This window comes from Octopus bimaculoides, chromosome 18, assembly GCF_001194135.2.
Source record: "Octopus bimaculoides isolate UCB-OBI-ISO-001 chromosome 18, ASM119413v2, whole genome shotgun sequence".
NCBI classification, from domain to species: Eukaryota; Metazoa; Mollusca; class Cephalopoda; order Octopoda; family Octopodidae; genus Octopus; species Octopus bimaculoides.
The window spans coordinates 51,088,807-51,089,897 of NC_068998.1; the positions used below are offsets into that span (position 1 = coordinate 51,088,807).

Sequence of the window (1,091 nt, forward strand, 5' to 3'; positions counted from 1 at the left end):
ACAAGCGCACAGACACGCATCATGCTTATATTGTTGATGAATAACATCGTTAATAGACGTAGAAATTAACGTTTTTACAACACTTTTATTAATATTCATCTTTAAGAAAGCAACAAATGCTTGTCGTACCAAATACTGTGAGCATAAAGCGAACCAGATCGTAAGCCTGTAAAGAAATGTTGAATCATTCGGAAACACATGATATCAATTATTAAACCGTTGTTGTACGGTCAGAATATCGGAATGCAGAGATCTTCCTTATTGTAGTTATCAAAAGAGAGAGAGAGAAAAAAAGACACTCGAGATTCGTACAAAACTGAAGATGCCATACTATTTAATGGATAGGTATCAATTGTTGTCGGTTAGGTGATCAAGAATAAATTTTACTTGAATTTTCTGAGGCGCTGAAAAGAGGCTGTGCGAATATCGAGGCGAGATATATAAGCAAGTAAAGAGAGGACGCTGCCTCACGATAAAGTAGGGCTGAATGTGTCCCTTCTTCATGGAAATATTTTGGTAAAGTTGAATGAGTTTCTTTAGCCGCTCTAGATCACGATTTTAGTCACTGTTATACTTTTGTCTTCCCAAAATGCATTTTCATAAATATTCATAAATCGAATATTTTCTTTTAAGCCGTATTTGAATTTCACCAGACAAACATCCATGTCGTAGGTAAGAATATTATGTTGTACAAAGACGTAAAGTGGGGCGCAGAGTTACAGTAAGGTGTATTTCCTGAAAGAGAAACAAGACATCTCGTTTAATTAGGTTCATATTGATACGTCACAAATTAGTTCATTGCAACAACAGTTCATTCTTATGATTCTTATAATTTTTGTCGATTAATTTTGCATTCCTACATGTTTGTTGCATTCATGGATAAAAGTAAATGCCAGGCCTTTATTAAACTGACTCAGTGTACTGGAGCATTTAATTGGGATTCTTTGCATCAGTGCATAATACGATTTAGTGGGGACAGAGCGTTAGAATAAAAAGAGACAGCTAAATGCCGTACGGCATTATTTCAGTCATACATCGCATATTTAAGATTATATATATATATTTATATATATATATATATATATATATAT

General features: G+C 33.7%; 1 protein-coding gene across 1 annotated transcript in view; it reads right to left on the minus strand.

Annotated features, from left to right (window-relative positions):
* Window positions 1-65: 65 nt before the first annotated feature.
* LOC106874740 (uncharacterized) overlaps window positions 66-1,091 on the minus strand; it is a 5,439-nt gene continuing 4,413 nt past the window's right edge. Inside the window, exon 4 of the mRNA XM_014922576.2 lies at window positions 66-735. Within this exon, the coding sequence (XP_014778062.1) occupies window positions 647-735 (89 nt within the window). The 3' untranslated portion in view covers window positions 66-646. The remainder of the gene's footprint in view (window positions 736-1,091) is intronic.